A 16,367-nucleotide genomic window follows, 5' to 3' on the forward strand; every position below is an offset into this window, starting at 1 on the left:
ACTTATACAGAAACAAGCACTGAACAGGAGTCAGTGGCCAAACACAGACACAGAGACACACAGAGAGACACGTAAGCTAAAACATACACACAAACATACACACACACGCACACACACACACGCACACACACACACACACACACACACTGTATGCCGGGACCAGCAATAAAAAGGGAAAACTACAAGATACGGACAAAAATTTCCACTCAAGATTTATCAGCCTGTTTGGGATGTTAGATAGAATTCCCATCACATACTCCTGTGTCATCTGCAAGGACAACAAAGCCTTCCCAAACAGAGTAGGCCTCACCAAATGTCCAAAACAGACTGGCTCTCACCATATAGCCAGACCGAGCAATTCCGAAGGATTTATTATGGGTACAACCCATCATTACACGGTCAATACGAATTCTCTGTTTCTGGCAACACTTCAATGGGACCAATGCATAAGTAGCAATGAGTTCCAATAGTATTTCTTTACATGAGCAAACATACTTACCAGTTCATTAGTATTCCATTTCCCAGCAGTTAACAGATACTTAATTAGTTCATAAACTGTAGTAAAAGTAGTAATAACAGTAGTAATAACAATAACTAATAATACCTATACTAATATACTACCTGTTATCAGGAAACTCAGTGACTAATTGCTAAATACTTAATCCATTACTATGTGGTAACTAAGATTTAATTAATAACTAACTAATACATTAATTATGGGCAAGCAATAGTGTATGAGTAGCATAATTAACTGTTGGTAAACATGTCGTGCACACCCATTTAACCATAACACTCACAATTACTTCTAATGGATGTAGATACCTCCCTCCTTTCCCGTGCTTGACTAATTTAGTGAATAAAATTACTTGCCATCTAAAAAAAAGGAATTTATAAATGCTGGGGGAGTGACTCTAAAGATGCACTTATGTGCACATACGCACATGCACACACACACACACACACACACGTATACACACACGCACATACTCACGTACTTCTTTTATCTTTGGTCTCTGATCTTATTTGGGGAACTAACTTGAGTTACTCTGACAGTTTTACTGAGATCTCTATATAACCCCCAGTAACCCTCCAGAGAAGAGACGGCTCTAAGAATGGACTACTGCTGTAGAACTAGTCCGGTGTCTTTTCAAAGGGAGCCTAGCCTGCTTTAGGGATCATCGCTTTCTAACCTGATGCAAATGTGCACTGCTAAATACACACAAAACTTGACCTACAGTGGAGAACAATGTCTCCACGACAGAGGAAATCCATAATGCCAAATAAGGAAAGGAGAGCATTAAAAAGACAGGGAGATTACAGATCAAATGCAAGAGACAGAAGACAGAGAGAGGAAGAGAGGAGAGAGAGAGAGAGAGAGAGAGAGAGAGAGAGAGAAGAGAGAGAATATGAGGCAGAAGAGAAAGGGAATGAGAGGGGGAACCAAGGAAGCATCTAGCAAATATAAGCAGAGAAAAAGACCAAAACCCAGAGAAGATAGAAAAACAATGAAAGAGAGAGACAGAAAGATTTAGTGACATATTGTGAGGATATTTTTAATGCCCTTTTCTTCTGACTGAAGAACCATTGGAGCATCTGTTTCTGTCTAAGGCACGGTGCATGGAAAATCCCCTGGCAGAAAGACAGACCGACACACACGCACATACACACACGCACATGTACACAAACACACACACACACACACATACACACACACACACACACACACACACACATTTTTTTCACGCATTTGCAAACACAGGGGGTTGCAAGGTTCTTCTCCTGCTTGTAGGCTGTCTATCCAAAAAGCCAGCGTTTACCATTAGCCAGCACTCCGGAAAACATTTAACATGGCAAGCTGTGTCTGGGCAGCTGACTGAAGACAAGACATTTAATCCTTAACTGGAGAAGAGGCGAAGTCCTAAACTTGGTGGTTTGATCTAACTGCAAAAATTCCTTAAAGTTTCCTTTTCTATGTGTTTCTCTATCTAAATTTCCACACATACACACACACACAACCACACACACACAGCACCCCTTTTCCCAACTGCAAACACACACACACGCGTGCGCGCACACACACACACACACACGCACACACACACACACACACACAGTTGGAAATGGGCCGAACAAAATTCTAAATGCTGCTCCAGTGCTGTAGTGGTCGTTCCATTAGGATATCTGACTTTGAGTTAGGGTTGGCCCTGTACTTCTCCAAGACTACTCTCATAAGATTACTGTGGACCAAAGCCATGACTCCTCACATTACACATGCTGCCTACACACACATATACATAGCCTACAAACTCACATTATATGCACGCACAGATGTACATACAATGCATCTACACTGGCAAACAACCCAAACTAATTATACACAAATACCTCAAACCACTTATACCCACACTACATACAGACACAAACAGACACACTGCACAGACACACAGAAAATACACAAAGGTACACACTCCGACACACACACACACACACACACACACTGCCTACCTACACCCCAACAGCTACAATGCCAGATTATTACGCTGAGATCAGGCAGGAAACAGGAAACAGGAGCTACAAAAGAGAATTTGGAATATGTTTTTGGTCTTTTATTGTACAATAATAGTTTGCAGATTTTTTTTTCTTCATGGTTGGTGTACTTTATCTGTACGCAATCCAAAAAACTGCTGATTTTTTCGTACCCAACCTGCAATTTTTTTTTAAATCGTAAAAATAATTTTCATTGACGGCAAAGAAAAACAGCATGTCCTCCATTTACAGTTTTGAACTATTCCTGAACCCAGATTCTTCTCGCCCCTTCAAACTTTATTTGCTCTTGACCACTAGTCTTCCTCACTCACATTCCACAAGATTCCATTTTTCCTAATGTCACTTTGTTTCAATAGTCAGTTTGTCAAAACAGTTGCTCGTTACAGGGGACATTTTTAAACAGGTCTCACTCAGCTCCACTGACTGGGTGGCTTCAGTTTCACAACAACTGTTGGGACCCCGCTGGGGCTCCTGTTCTCTGGCCTCTCTATTGGCTCTCTCCTCCATTCCAACACATTTCTGCTCTCCCTCACTAGCTGTTCAGAACCACCCTGAGGGGCAGGCTGTTGAGAGTGTGTATGACAGGTATAAGGAGCAGGGAGAGATGTCCGTCCGTTTTTTCCATGCCGTAATTGCTCCGGAGAGCTGTTTGGAGCGCTTCCAGAAATCTGACCAAAAGGCTTTTCCAAGTTTTGATTTGGTCTGACAATTATATATTTATAATTACTGTCAGATTTCCTGGAAAAGAGAAGGGCAATCTTACAGACAAATGAAAAGAGTCAAAGGAGGAGGAGATGGAAAACAGAGGAAAACATCGAGGAAAGACAAAGAAGGAGATGGAGGGAACATTTTTGCCCCTCTTTTTCTCTCTCTCTCTCGCTTGAAATCCAAACTTATTTTCCTTTATCTTTCGTCACTTTGAGTGTTTCTGTTGCCTACTGAAGACAGCTCCGAGTTCTCAAACCATCTGAAGTTATGTGAATTAGTGTTTAAAGTTAAAGCATTTTTTTTTTTTTTGAAAAAGCCAAAGTAAGTCTTTTTCTCCCTGTCTAAAACCTTCAGACAAACAACATTTTCCCTCAAATAAATACAAGATCTGTCTTCTATCTGACCGCCAACATGCATGTTTTTCTATATATGTTCTATATTTTTAGCTCTTGGGAGCTTTACCTTATGCAGAATCTTTCTGAAAATGAGAAAAAGCAGCAATCTGTTTGTCTGCAGCAGAACAGTGCCAAGTTTCTCAAAGAGGCTGAAGGAAAATGGAATAATTTCAAATAATATCAAAACAGACAAAGCTCCGGCCAGCTATGGATTTTACAATTAATTTAAGACATGAAATCTGTGTCCAAAATCCACACCCTCCGTACTTGTTTTGTCTCAAACTCAAATGCCTAACCTCAAGACCACTCAACTCTACGTCTAAGGATTTTCCAGCCTTCCTTTACGCGGGAATCAGGTGTGAAGACACAGCAGCCGGACAATTGTGTTAATTATTGGATAACTAAATTTAGATTCCACAACCAGAGTTGAAAACACTTAGTTGATATAATGCCTTTTTCTCTCTGTAAATTCACACTTGTTTTTCTAACCAGTTCCCATGTAATAAACCAGCAGTCCTGTCAGATTGGAATGCGTCGCCTTGTTGCTTGGCAACCTGTTTTGAAGTTCTTGTTTTCACTAGCAGAGCTCTTCACGGAGGCGAGAGAGTTCCACCATCTCTGCGGCTTTATGAGAACTTGTTGTTCTCTCCTCTGACAGAGTCTGAGGATGACGTCCACACAGGTTGGATATAGATCTTGTCCTATCTGCCCATCACTGTCTGCTCAGTGTGGATTGCTGAATTTTGCAGCATTGATCCAAGTATAATATCTGTGATGTTAAAATCTCTCCATGACTGTGGAGTCATATATTCCTCCACCCCCCCCCAAAAAAACCTCTCCAACTTCATTAAGTTCGTTAAGTTGGTTACACATATGCAGATGAAAAAAAAATTATAGAGAAATTTCTCAACAGAATGTTGCCAGTTTGCTTTTAAAACAACTGGATAAAAAAACCTAATATTGTAACTGAATGGACGACCAAGGGACTTGGTAAGTATGTGACAATAGTTTCAGCCATAGCTTAAATAGCCAGGATACACTCTCATGTGTAGCAGGTAGCTCACCATAGGGTTACTGACTGGCAACCAAAGGGTTGTTGGTTCCAATCTTGAAGTACATACTAAGTAAAGCATGCCAACCAGCTGCGGTCTTCTCCTAAGACATCTTTCCAAAAGTTTCATTCTCATTCTCAGTGCAACCACCATGTGTAACTAAAAGACCAAAAAAAAAAAAGCAAAAATATGGGATACGCTCAGATCTTGGTTCAAAAGCTGGTGGTTGCACATGTAATAAGATTTAACCTGTCAAGAGTGTTGCCAGGAGTACCCCCCACCCAGCAATGACCTCGTGAACAGTTTGAGTTTTTAGCTCATTTGCTGCGCACTTCTGATTCCGTGCCCGAAGGGTGTCAGTTTGAAACCGACTCAAAGCAAGTCCGGCACACAAATACGGGAATAGGTTTCTGAACTCCCTAACAATGCCAGAGTACCTGGATTTTTTTTTTTTTTTCTATGCTCCAAATCTGATATGTATAAGGGAATTGCAGGTTGGTTGTTCTTGATCAAAATATTATGAACATAATCATAAGGCCCAAGCCTTAAGTAGCCTGCCAACAGATTCAGAAAAACAGATGTGTTAAAAAGAAAACGAGCTCGACCTCCTCTGACAGACGCCTTTCAAACGGTGCTGGCTCTACCACTAAAGTGAATCATGCTGATTTTCCTGCTAATTGGGGTTTGATTTCACATACATATCTGGCATCCTCAGAACCACCGTAACGGCAGTGATCCAATCTCTTCTCTTTGATCACTTCCACAGGTGGTTCTGCTCTCGTGCTCCACCTCTCTTTCTCTCTCTCTCTGTCTCTCTCTCTCTTTCCTCTGCCACTGCAGGCTGGACTTGCTGTGTGTGTTTTTCTCCTCTGCAGGGATAAAAGCCCTGAACACGTGTGAGTTTTATGAGGAGGGGATCTGCGATTCTCCGTCAAGAAGAGCAAAAATCCACTCTACTGTCCTCTTGCTATTTCCATGCCTATATACACACCTAAGTGCGCAATGAATATGCTCCGAACACAAGTGAGTTTTATGAGGAGATCGGCTGCTCTCTGTCAAAGGAAACAAAGTCCATTCTGCACTCTTCTTGCTACTTCCATGTATATAGAGACCTGAGCGTGTGACAAATATGCTCCTGTTAATTTTCCAGTGTCAAGTTTCTTAGAGGTGCTCAAATTTCATTGGAGATCAATTTTACATTCACGCTCTCCTGAATGTTACATTTAGACCACTTATGAGAGTATGCTGTTGTTGAGTTCTGTCGTAATTGCCCTGACACTGGTGAGTGTGGAACATATACAGTAAATGCTAAAAAGTGTTTAAATGATTAAAAATTCGATAATCCAAGATTAATTTAACACAGGAGAATTGACTATATACTAGAATTTACCATTCACTATCACGGGAGCTGAGCATAAAGGAGTGGAATGAAACATTGCCTGAGGTTTAGGTGAGCCAGAACAGAAAAATCAAAGAACACCAATTATATTGACACTGGTAACAGATTTGAAGAAGAATGCGTTTTCGCCTTGCGTCCTTTGCCAACCACATAATCCTCACTCCCCGATTTCATTCAACAAGATCACACACCTGTAGCATTTAGAATTGTCACAGTCATTTTGAAGTCTTAAAGTATGTTTGACTCTTCTGCAAATTTGTCATTTAGTACTTCTGTTTTTCATTCTGGCATTTGCGTAAAATTAATATTGCAAAGTTTGACACTTCTTTAAAAGTGGGTCAAGCCATTGCAGGTTTATGTGTATGCGGGATCACCATGGCAACGGGGTCTAGTCAAACGTGACACAGAAGGGTGACTGTCAGCAGTACATGTCTGGCCTAAACAATTTGCTTTCTTCTGCAACTTGTTCTTTTTTTTTTTTTTTTTTTCGAACACACCCTCCCCTTCTTTTCATCCATCCTGTAAGACTCATCCAGTCACAGTTTTGGTGTCCAAACCCCTAATCATTCCAATACTCGTGATTAAATCCAGTGAGGTTATCTTTTGAAAAAATCTGTATGGTGTAATTGACTGGGATGAAAAATAGACTGATAGCCAAAGGAAGTGAGACAAAGAGACTCTGTTATTGTTAACACTCAGCTGAGTAGTGCTCAGTAAGGTGCCATATGTCACACCCCAGTTCTCTTGTTCCCCCTCTAGTGGTTAGTTTTGGTTAAAGTGCAACGTCACGCTGGTGCACATACCAACAGTACGTTGGTTTCTCTGTCTGCCTGAAATCCTGAATCTGTGTTCTTGAAGTTCCTTGAAGTCTTTTGTTATGTTTGAAGTAAATAAATTGAAAACTGACCTGCACCTGCATCCAGTCTCTCTAACCCAGCGTGACAGAATTCCACACCACTTCATGGATGCAGCAGGGCAGTACCGGTTTGACCAGCCACCAGAGGGGTATGATGGATCCCCACAGAGGTGCAGGGACTACTACGGTGCTCTGTATACTTCACATATGAGGGGCTCCATGGTGACAGTAACAGGATGGCAGTCTTTATCAGTCTCCTGAAGGGACAAGCAGTCATATGGGCAGCTAACTAGTGGAAGCATGAGGGAGGCACTCTCAGTACACCATTTATCTTCCCTAAGGCCTCCTATGACGAACTCATCACCCAGCTCTATGCCACCTTTGACTCCCTGCTAGAGGCGACAGTGGGGAAGTCAAGGTGGACGGGTCAAGGTGCTCCACCTGCCACCTCAGTGCTACAGGTCACCGTTCCCTCCAGCCCGGCAGTTCCAGAACCAGACCCAGCTCCTGCTCATGTCCGGCTGAGGGTTCCAACGGCAGCAGGGACATGAGCTCTGGATGTGGATGTGTCAAGGCCCTCTCTCATTGCTAGGACTCCACACCCGAACTTGTGGGGAAATTTCTTGCGGTGGGGCCCCCAGCTCTTAATCCAGTCACCACGGGGACAGTGGCGCTAGATCCAGCCACTGCAGAGGCTGTGCCGGCCTCTGGGTCTCCTGCTCCAGTTCCTGGTCCTGTTCCTGTTCCTGTCACCGCAGAGGCCATGCTCGCCTCTGGGTCTCCAGTTCCTGGTCCTGTCACTGGTCAAGTTCCCGTTCCTGTTGCTTCGGACGCTCCTCCCTTGGCTCCAGTTCCCCGCTCTGGTCGCCCCAGGGGCCTCTCCTTTTGCTCCAGTTCCCGCTCCGGTCGCAACGGAGGCCCCTCCCTTGGCTCCTTTTCCTGCTCCCATAGCCTTGAAGGCCCCTCCCTCAGCTCCCGGTCCACTACCAGAGCCTCTGGACCACCCAACTCCGTCTCCCGGTCTGCCACCAGAGCCTCCGGACCGCCCTGCTCTGTGTCCCAGTCTGCCACCAGAGCCTCCAGACCGCCCTGCTCTGTGTCTTGTTCCACTCTCTGTGTCCATCAGTGTCCTGAGTCTCCTGGTCCACCCCAGGTGTCTGTCGGTGTCATCCCTGAGTCTCCTGGTCTTCTTGGCTTCCTGGTTTCCCCAAGATGTTCCACGGCAAGAGCCGCACATTAGGTGGGGTTGCTGTCACGCCCCGGTCCTCTCCTTCCCCCTCTAGAGGTTAGTTTTGTCTGTTATTTCATGGTTCCTTCGTTCATCTCGTTAATTGATTCATTGGTTCCACCTGTCTTCAGTTAGTTCAGCCGTGTTTAGCGGTGTATAAATCCTCCTAGTTTTCCTCTCATCCCTTGAGTAGACTTGTTCGCATCGGTTTCTCTGTCTGCCTGAAATCCTGAATCTGCCTGTTGTAAGTTCCTTGAAGTCTTTTGTTTTGTTTGAAGTAAATAAACTGAAAACTGACCTGCACCTGCATCCAGTCTCTCTAACCCAGCATGACACCATATGACATGCCAGTGAAATTTCCAATGTCCCCATTTCACTCTACTCTTCAACATTTCTGTCCCTACTACTTAAACCAGTAACACATTTACTAAGTTAACAACATCCAATTCACGTTTCAGATTTCAGTTATAGGTGAATTAACTGTTTAGACTGAAAAACTAACCCACCCTGACCTTGAATTACAAAAAAGGGTGGCTTTATTTATTTATTTATTTATTTTTGGATACCAGGTGGCACAAAGAAATGGGGTGGGGGGGGCGGTTTTGGATCAAAGACCTCTTGTTCTCATTATGTAGAGAAATGACTTGAGAGAAATGAGTGAGTTTCAAGCAGCGTAAAGGAGCCCAAGCATGAGACAACAATGCTGCTGTAAAAAAGCTGCATTAAAATGCATCAAATCAACAATGGGATTGTGTCAGAGAGCTGTTTAACAACATCAGAATCTGGATTTCCATCAGCCCTGCTGTGAATAGGTCTTGGGACAGACATTGATGATGGAAAGTCACCATTGCCTGGGTACACACGTCTGGGCAGCAAATTCACCAGCATTCACTTAAGTCTAGAAGTGAATTCTTTCTGACTCGCCATTTATATAATCCACCTTTGCCGCAGCAATTGCAACCAGCAACTGCAAGCACTCACGATTTATGCTTGTAACACTTAAGATCTTAAAAGGATTTTAAAAGAACTATAATTAAATCTGGTGCTGGATAATAAACACTCACAGATTTTCCTTGTGTCACAGAGAAAGACATTATCCTGTTTTGAGAAAGCTAGGTTTGCTTTCATCTGAAAGTCCCAACTTGCTGCCTGTAAAGGACATACAGAAAGAACTTGGATTGCCAGAGATATTTTGGAACTGACTTGGAAACTGAGCTGGAATGGAAGCCCATTTTACAAAATGCACATTTTCCACTTGATCTCCATTTCCTGTATGAAAGGATAGTTCCAATAAAAGCAGTAGACAGGCAGAGACAGAGAAATATATTTTGGTCTTCTCATGTTTCTACTTCGCTTTAAGCTTAGAGAAAACTTTAAAATCAGCATCACCAAAGTGAATGATTAGAAACAGATCATTCAACTTGGCATTAGGGGCTTCTGATGCAAAACCACACAGACAGAAACACAAATACATACACACAGCAAGAAACCAGTTGCAGTTCCAGCAGGTGAAAGGTAAGAGGCATCTGAGAGAGGGTAGAAAGAGAGACAGAGAGAGAGAGAGAGAGAGAGAAAGCAAGGGAGATTTGAGAGAAGAATATTCAGACCTCAGTGTCGCATCATAATAAAGGTTTGTATGGTCAGTAGGTTTATTAGTGGTGCATCAATTGACGAATGACTTCATGATTTTAAAAGAATGTTCATTACAATGTGAAAACCATTGTTTGATTTATTAAGCATATAATTAGCGATGATTTTGACAGAGAAGACAAATGTCTGTACGTCTACGTCTGTTTAGGGTGCATGTGTGTGTGTGTGTGTGTGTGTGTGTGTGTGTGTTGTGATGGGAGTCCATCTGGCAGCTCACTCCTTCTTGTCTTCCTGTCATAAGAACAAGAAAGTGCTCAGCTCAGAACTCTCAGATCCAGCACAGATGTTTTCTCTGGAAAGAGAGAGAGAGAGAGATGGAGAGAGAGGGAGAGAGAGAGAGAGAGAGAGAGAGAGAGAGAGAGAGAGAAAGAGAGAGAGAGAGAGGGAGAGAGAGAGAGAGAGAGAGAGAGAGAGAGAGAGGGAGAGAGAGAGAGAGAGAGAGAGAGAGAGAGATGCAATTCAAAAACACCCATAAATACGTAGAGGCTGAGATTTTAGACAGACAGACAGGCAGAGAGAGACAGACAGAGATGAATAGAGAGAGAACTGGTCTTTCAGGGAAAGGTAGTGTCTCTTAGAGGTAGACTGATGGAGTCATGGGGAAGGTTGATTAATGGATGTTGATATTTTCCTGCTCTCCATCCAAAGAATTTACAGAGAAACACCAATCTGACTGCAACAGTCTCTTTACTTTATGAGCTGGTGAAAGGAGCCTAACTCTGGCACACTGAATTTAAAAGAAGGAAAGTAGGCTACAGGAAGACCTGCCATCATCTCACAAAGTGCCAGGGGCAGGGGAAGGGGCGCTGGCTGGGTAGAATTTAGGGACAAAACAATTGTCATATCAACTGAATCCAAAACCTATATCTAAAACATGTGTATTTGGAGATTTTGAAGGCCTCAATAAGGTCTAGGGAATATTTGAGTGTATCATCCATGTTTCTGATCACACACACAAACACACCGCAGAGCATGTGTGAGGGGAACAGATGGTAAATGGCAACAAAAGGCCTTTAGAGGAGCAGACAGACATTTTTTTTTACTTATAGCATTTGTCAATAGGGACACAACTGATCGAAGAATACCACTTCTCACTCACACTTTAAGTCAGACAGCTAAGGATGAAGTCAGTAAACATTTCCAGAGAAAGTGCCATGATGTGTTAGGGAGGGAGGATTTGATAAAGCTTGGTAACGAGGTTTATGGCTGTGTCTGGGATGCCCAGCACTGAGGGTGTAAGCACTGAGGATGTACTGACATAACTGCACCAAAAGGATTTTTGTGACCAGACCGGAAAGAAAAATTACAGTTCATTGAAACAACAGCAGGCGCTCGATCTCAGCTCGTGTAGGAAGCTTGTTATGGACGAGGAAGTAAAGACTGTCTCTATGTTTTTTTTTTTCCCTCTATCCCACAGAGAGAATCTGTGGATCAAAAGGTTCTCATTGGTCCCTGAAGTGCATCTTTGGGAAAAAGAGAAAAGACTGTCCACTGTTATAATGCGTTTGCCCTTCACAGCTGCACCAACAAGTACTATTGAGTTAACAAAGAAGATGTACACATCATAGGAAGTGTTTTGTGTCCAACAGTGCCTCTTTTCAACCCTTTTTTTTTTTTTGATGGAAATAAAATAAACGTGTTGTATTTCCGTATACAATAGAGTGGCAGAAAACTAAAAACCTTTACTAGCCCTCCAAAGTCAATGACAGCATAAAATCAAACTTCACATTTTCAACTCTAATGAAACTCCTCAAATAGATTTATCAACCTGCACACAACAGAACAAGAAATTATGAAAGCGCACGCACCACAAACCCAAAACACTGGTTAGGAAGAATTACTTCCTTTAGAATACAGGGTTGGAACTGGTGGGTCTGATTGCCTTATTGGCTGTAATTATTGACAGAGATCTGGCCTTGCTGACCATGCCAGAAGAAGCTGGAAACAATTTGGTTAGTTGCTGTCAAGTCATTCTTTAAAAGGAACGCTTTTAGAGAAGTCTTTCTTCTCAGAACAAGTGAAAAACAAGGTAATGGTTTTGCCTGGGGGTTTATCAGAGCTTGCCTTGGGTCCCTTTCATTCGTGAGTGCGTGGAAATGGATTGTTGAGGTTGGACAGTGTCTACGGTAGCTGTGCTGGGGTTCAGCTGAGGAGCCCCTTCAGAGTTTACTTATTCAAGGATACGAAGAGCATTTCTCTCTCCGCGTCCACGATGCTCAGAACAATGGCAAAAATACCAGGCGGACAAACCGCGAAGCCGTCGGCCAGGTAACTTGAGCTTAGAGTCAAGATCGTCCAATAGGAATACTCCTTAGCCGTTCTCCTACTGGACAGATTTGCTTTGGTTCAAGTTCACTGGCCGATTCGGAAACCCTGCTATGTGGAATGCATCCTTGAGTAGTCTCTGGAGTCCCACTGAAGCCCCCTATTTACCAACAACTGCTACAGTTATTGCATAAGATTTGAAAAAAAAAATCTATATAAATAAATAAATAAAAGATTACTGTGGACTACTAATAAAACTAACGAAAAACACACACAGACTCGCCATCTGTTCTAGAACCTTGCTCAGTCTTTCTTTAGCTCTGAATAAAGAGCTTGACTGATGTTTTTAAAATGAACTTAACATTCTGTCCATTCACCCAAATGATTTGTATGCTAAAGACTGAGAAACAGGCAAAATACTCAATGCATCCAGCAGCTGTGGTGGTCAGAATACAAACATTAGAGAAACAGCGAACTCTACTGGTCACAGCATGAAGAGCATGAGGTTAGACCAGGATGTGAATTTAGTGCTAGAATAGCGTCTAGTTCATTAACTGTGACAGAAGACAATGAAAGCATAACATCCTGAACCAAAGCATTAACCCCCACATCCACATGTCACTAACATCTCGGCTGCCGTATCTGCTTTTGCTGCACCTTTTCATTCAATCATTTTATCAAATGAAGAAAACAAGAGACAGTGATAGTTCAAATCAACTTTTAATTAAATACACAGAAAACTAGCACTGATAAGCTTATTTCACCACAATACATCTGCACATTTTTTGTGGGTCGACAGTGTTATTAAAGTGGACATTATGGTGAAACCACTCCTTTTTTTTTTGCCCATACGGGCCACTGTGGGATCCGGTAGTTGCAGCATGAATGAAAAGGTGTGCGTTCTGAAGATACTGGAGGCGTAGTTCTTTTGTTTGTTTTGGTTTTTTTTTTTTTAGAGAGGGGGTTTGCCTCTACTTCTTGGCAGCCTGAAGACGCTCGCTCACATTCTCCCAGTTGACGACGTTCCAGATAGCTTTGACGTAGTCTGGTCTCACGTTTTTATACTGCAGATAATAAGCGTGCTCCCAAACATCAATCCCAAGCAAGGGGATCAGACCTTCATGACAGAGGAGGGAAAAACGCATTACTTTTTGTATAAAAATCAACAAATAACCTTATGACACACAATGGCAAGGTTTACAACATTTCACCATCGTTATTAAGAATACTTCTACGAACGCTAAATACTGTTATTATTGTTGTTGCTACTGTTGTTTCTGCGAGTACCACTAGCATTTTTTCTTCCTTGCTAAAAGAATTATCGCATTTTCACATCTCGAATTTTGTTTCGCGGAAGTAAAAAAAAAAAAAAAAAAGATGCCCGCTGTGCCGTGTTTACCGGTGGTGCCCTGCAGGGGGTCCTGGTTGGCACAGGAAGCAATCCTAAGTCGGCCACTCTCCTTTTCAAAGCCAAGCCAACCCCAGCCTGATCCCTGGACTGCTACCGTGGCCGCAGTCAGCTTCTCCTTCATCTTCTGGAAGGATCCAAAATCACGTTTAATGGCCTCCAACAGCTCACCTGGAAACAATACAAACACACATTCTTTTCTGTGCTGCTCTCAAATTATGCAAGTACCAATCACTTCAAAACGGGCTAAGAAATACCACTGTATTCACCGAGGTGCTCCAGGAGTAAAAACGCACATGCTTGACAAAGTTTTGGATTTAAGGAACTGACAGTCTATTTACTTTTCAGTATTCTAAACACAAAAAAGGGCAACATTTTTAAAGCCACTAAACCTAAACTAGTCTATCATATGATTTCAAATGAAGAGCTGTCTGTTTTCTGTGGCATGCAACTAATGTCTCAAGTGAAATATTTGTCACAAATACTGAGTATCCTTTAATTTAGATGGTATGATGAACCATATTCACACAACACAGCCTTATACTGGCCTGAGTACAGTAATGATGGTAAAGAAAGGGAACAATACCCTCTGCCCAGTCCCCCCCTTACCCTGCGGCTCTCCTCCGCCATTTGGGGACAGGTTTGTCCAGAAAATAGTGTGGTTGATGTGTCCACCACCATTAAACTTCAGTGCACCTTGAAGAGCCACCTGTGCCGTCACATCACCTGTGTTACCAAACATAGCAGAGACTGACTCATTTCAAATCAAACAGCTTCACACGTCTAATGCTCAAAATGCGTTTCACTGAAAAAGTTTCACTGAGTTTAGTGTAGTGCAAATGTTGAGAAAGGCTCTATGCGATGAGATCTGAATCACATTATGAATCCTTTATTTTGTCTGAAGTTACTGGTCAGGATGATGTAATCATATCAGATTGAAATCTGCTCAATTATCATTATCACTCTACTGAATTGTTGCACTAATACACAGATGCCTGCTGGCTCACCCTTTGTCAAAGCCTCCTGGTATTTCTCCTCTGTGACGTTGAGGTTGTTAACATATGTTGCGTGGTGCTTGCTGTGGTGCAGTTGCATAATTTCAGCACAGATGTGTGGTTCGAGTGCTCCGTAGTCGTACGTTAGGTCTGGGAGAGTGTGTTTCCGTCGGGCGGCCACCGCCCCCAGGATCGGGTTCAGGGCGGTAGCACACCTGAAATGTTTATGCAATTTGATAGAAAAACCACAAAACTGTGATGTAAGGAATACAGTGAACATAAACAATGTGTTTTTTCGCTTGTCTAATTTATACTAAAGCTGATACTTATCATGTGCGTCTAGCTTTAACAACTGCTTTTATATCCACCATAGCTCATAACACTAAAATCGAGCCGTAGACGAAAGAAAACACATAAACTACATGTCCTGCCAAGCAAAAGTTGAACGACTGTCGTAAGGAAGTTTATAATCGGTGCTGTTGGCCTAATGTCTATGAAATTGCATCACGACATGGATTAACGCAGGAGAGTTCAAATGAGGTTACTGCAAAAGCTAACGATGTAATGTAATATGACATTATATGAGAACCTATTCGATTACTGTAACAAAAACGAAGATCTCAGATTTCCAAGTCTTAATTTCAACTGACTTGGCTAACTCCGTGACAGATAAGTGAACTTCTGAGCGATCAGTTCCATTAGTAGCTTGCTGGAAACCAACCATGCCGTTGTAACACGCAGAAACTGGCATGGATATGCACTTTCTATCTACCGACAGCCATGCAGTCAGGCTAATGAATTAGAGCGTAATCTGACTATGTACTGTCTAATAAGGAAGAAATAGAAGGTGCGCCATTCAGTCTCTCATGACTACCAGCTAGCTAGCCATTTGTTGCTAAGACTAACGTTTATGCTATATTAAATAGTTCAAAATACTTCAGCTCGTCCTATTCTGAATTAAATACAGTTACCTGCGGACATGGCCAACTCTGCTCAGCATGTTCTCGCTGCAGAGTCACACATAGGCATACACACAGTCAGACGAACACAGTAGTCAGTGTTTGCAGACCGAGACAAACTGCCCTTGAAATTTCAACTTGAGCACATACCATTACAGAGCTCTGGGTATATTTTCGAAGAAAGCGTCGACGTTTCTTTTTCATATGCAATCCTCAGATTATGAGAAATCTATTTATATTGCAAGTAAGTATTTACTCTGTAATATAGGCAATTGTATTCGCACACATTGCATTAGCTGTCAGTCAAAATCGAAACGTTTAACAATTTCTCTCCCTTCTGTTGTATGGTATGACCCACACGGCCTTGCTAGCATGCTTGTTATTATCCTGCTGGCTATGCCAAGGTTGTGGCCATGCGTTAGTTCTTTAACCCTCGTGATGCCTTAAAAACGAGAAGCAGCTAATGTGTACTTTAAACGAAAGGGATTTGTATAAGATTTTCTATTTCAACGAGTATAAATTTGTTCAGATATTTCTCCAGCATAGACTCTGGAATTATATTCTGACTATACTGTCATTAGCTGTGATTAAACTGTGAATGTGGACAAGAACGTGGCTGATTGTTCTTTGGCTCGAGCGATTTCTGTAAACCTTGCAAAGTTTAGTAAATGATATAAACTTTGCTCTTATTGAGTACGAAATATATGGACAATTTTGTCAGTTTGGTAAATTGACTGAAGCTGACCACAGTAACTACGGCTCCAGTGAAATAAACGTCACTGTGTAACGGCATCGATAATATGAAGAAAAAACATAGGAAGCATCATATAAGCCAGTAAAAAGAAGATCCCTCATATGACTTGTGTGGCAGGCAACTAAGATGCGCGAAATTGTGTTAAAAAGAA

At 42.3% G+C, this 16,367-nt stretch overlaps 1 protein-coding gene across 1 annotated transcript; it reads right to left on the reverse strand.

Annotated features, from left to right (window-relative positions):
- Nucleotides 1-12,804: 12,804 nt before the first annotated feature.
- Nucleotides 12,805-15,586, reverse strand: sod2 (superoxide dismutase 2, mitochondrial). Its single transcript, XM_030771312.1, has 5 exons — nucleotides 15,475-15,586; nucleotides 14,516-14,718; nucleotides 14,118-14,234; nucleotides 13,500-13,679; nucleotides 12,805-13,217 (listed from the first exon to the last, which is right to left on the reverse strand). Exons 1-5 carry the CDS (start codon nucleotides 15,501-15,503, stop codon nucleotides 13,072-13,074), a joined length of 675 nt encoding a protein of 224 aa, XP_030627172.1. The 5' UTR covers nucleotides 15,504-15,586; the 3' UTR covers nucleotides 12,805-13,071.
- Between the last annotated feature and the right edge of the window lie 781 nt (nucleotides 15,587-16,367).

Source organism: Chanos chanos, chromosome 4 (genome assembly GCF_902362185.1).
Source record: "Chanos chanos chromosome 4, fChaCha1.1, whole genome shotgun sequence".
Classification (NCBI taxonomy): domain Eukaryota; kingdom Metazoa; phylum Chordata; class Actinopteri; order Gonorynchiformes; family Chanidae; genus Chanos; species Chanos chanos.